Consider the following 2,500-nt stretch of genomic DNA (forward strand, 5'->3'; position numbering starts at 1 on the left):
GCCTCGAGTGCCGCGTGTGCCCGCACCGCGCGCCCACCGAGGCCAGCATGATCATGCACATGAGGAAGAAGCATGCCTAGCCGCCCCCCCCCCCTCCGTCGCATGGCGGGGAGTGCCTCGCTCGCTGCGCGCCGGAGCCCCGCTTAATCCTGCGGGCGGGGGACGGCGGCCGAGGGGCGCCTCGCTTCCCCGGGGGCCGTGCCCTTGTCGCCTGAGTCGCCAGAGTCGCCGCCACTGCTCTTGCAAAGAGGCAAAACGCTCGTTCTCTCATCTCCCTTTCCTTCTCTTCCTCTTCTTACCTTCTTCAGTCTCTCTCTCTTCTCTTGTCTCTTCCGCTCCCTCGCTCTCCTTCTCCATTTCCATTTCCTCTTTCTCTGCTCTCCTTTCCTCTTCCATTCTCTCCTCCCATCCCCTCTCCTGTCCATCGCGTCTGCCTCCTCCTCCCATTCCCGCTTCTTCTCCTTTCTCCGCCCTCTCTGCTTCACTGAATTAGAGAGTTAAAATCAAAGACACGATCACGAGTCCTTGGGCCGCCCGCTTCATCGGCTTCGCCAATCACAGCCATCTCTCTGTCATCTGATTACTGATTGGTTGAGAGATTGTGGGGGGCGTTGCCTTAATTTGTTATTAGAGTTACACAATTATTCATTCAACCTCATGGAATCTTCTTTAAAGACACACACACACACACACACACACACACACACACACACACACACACACACACACACACACACACACACACACACACACACACACACACACACACACACACACACACACACACACACACACATATCTGACTCTGTTACGCCCCTCTATAGCACACGCACACATACACACAAACATAATCGTAAACATAATCACAAATACATACCCACTTACTTACATATCCACCGACACACACACATGGTAAAGAATACAAAAAATTGTGTTTATTATTTTGTTTTATTGAAGTTTGAGTTGGATTTAGAATTAGAAGTTATATTTAAATTATATATATATATATATATATATATATATATATATAATATATATATATATGTATTATATATATAATATAATATATATATATATATATATATATATATATATATATATATATATATATATATATATAATGTGTGTGTGTGTGGATGCATATGTGTAATAGTGTGCCTAAGTAATGCACATGTGGTCGTTTACAAATAAGTTGAACAGGCTCCGTAAATTAAAGAGACACGTGACAAATTGATAAATCGTTTACGGCAAGATCGGATATTTGTAAACACGTAGAAGACTTTGTTCCTTAGGTTTTAAATTTCCAACTTTGTAGAATGAATTCAAAATGTCTATTTTTTAGAATAATGTATAAGTTACAAAGACTGTTGATGTATGAGGAAAGATTTGTTAATAAAGTATTTTGACCATTTCTTTGTTACTGTTACCAAGCTCATGGTTTGCGGTTTATGTCCTTATTTTGTGTATTTATATATGATATTTGGTATAATAGTAAATTGATATGTTTTACATACGCAGTATATATATATATATATATATATATATATATATATATACACATACATATACATGTACATATATATACAAATATATACATATATATACATATATATGAATATATATATAATATGCATATGAATATGTATAGTATGGTTGTGTCTGTTGGCGTGCGTGTGCGCGCGCACACACACACACACTCACACACTCACACTATCACACACATACGCGCACACATACACATACACGTGCACACACACACACATACACGTGCACACACACGCACACATACACGCACACACACACGCACACATACACGCACACACATACACACACATACACGCATGCACACACACACACACATACACGTACGCGCACGCACACATACGCGCACATATACATACACACTTACGCACACACATGCACATACTTACGCACACATACGCACACTCACACACACACATGCGCGCATACACACACTCACAAACACACATACGGGCACACACACATACGCGCACACACACATACGCGCACACATACATATACTCACATATACGCGCACGCACATACATATACGCACATTCACACACATGCACACATACGCATACTCACACACATACACATACGCACACACAGGTACATACACACACGCACTCACAGGCACATACACACTTCCACTCGCACACATACACTCATGTGCACACACTCACACGCGCGCACACACACACTTACACTTACACACTTACACGCACATACATTTACTTACACTTACACGCACATACATTTACTCACACTTACACGCACATACATTTACTCACACTTACACGCACATACATTTACTCACACACATACATACACATACACGCACACACACACGCATGCTTACACATACTCACACACACCCACACGCACACACACACGCACACACACACATGCACACACACACACATGCACACACACACGTACACACACACACACGCACACACACACACACACGCACACA

At 42.6% G+C, this 2,500-nt stretch overlaps 1 protein-coding gene across 1 annotated transcript in view; it reads left to right on the plus strand.

Annotated features, from left to right (window-relative positions):
* Positions 1 to 2,500, plus strand: part of LOC122264181 (uncharacterized) — a 127,086-nt gene that overhangs the window by 112,803 nt on the left and 11,783 nt on the right. Inside the window, exon 11 of the mRNA XM_086534035.1 lies at positions 1 to 74. This exon is cut by the window's left edge and continues 382 nt beyond it. Within this exon, the coding sequence (XP_086390161.1) occupies positions 1 to 74 (74 nt within the window). The remainder of the gene's footprint in view (positions 75 to 2,500) is intronic.

This window comes from Penaeus japonicus, unplaced genomic scaffold (genome assembly GCF_977035675.1).
Source record: "Penaeus japonicus unplaced genomic scaffold, GWHDUDI00000001_assembly GWHDUDI00000040, whole genome shotgun sequence".
Lineage (NCBI taxonomy): Eukaryota > Metazoa > Arthropoda > Malacostraca > Decapoda > Penaeidae > Penaeus > Penaeus japonicus.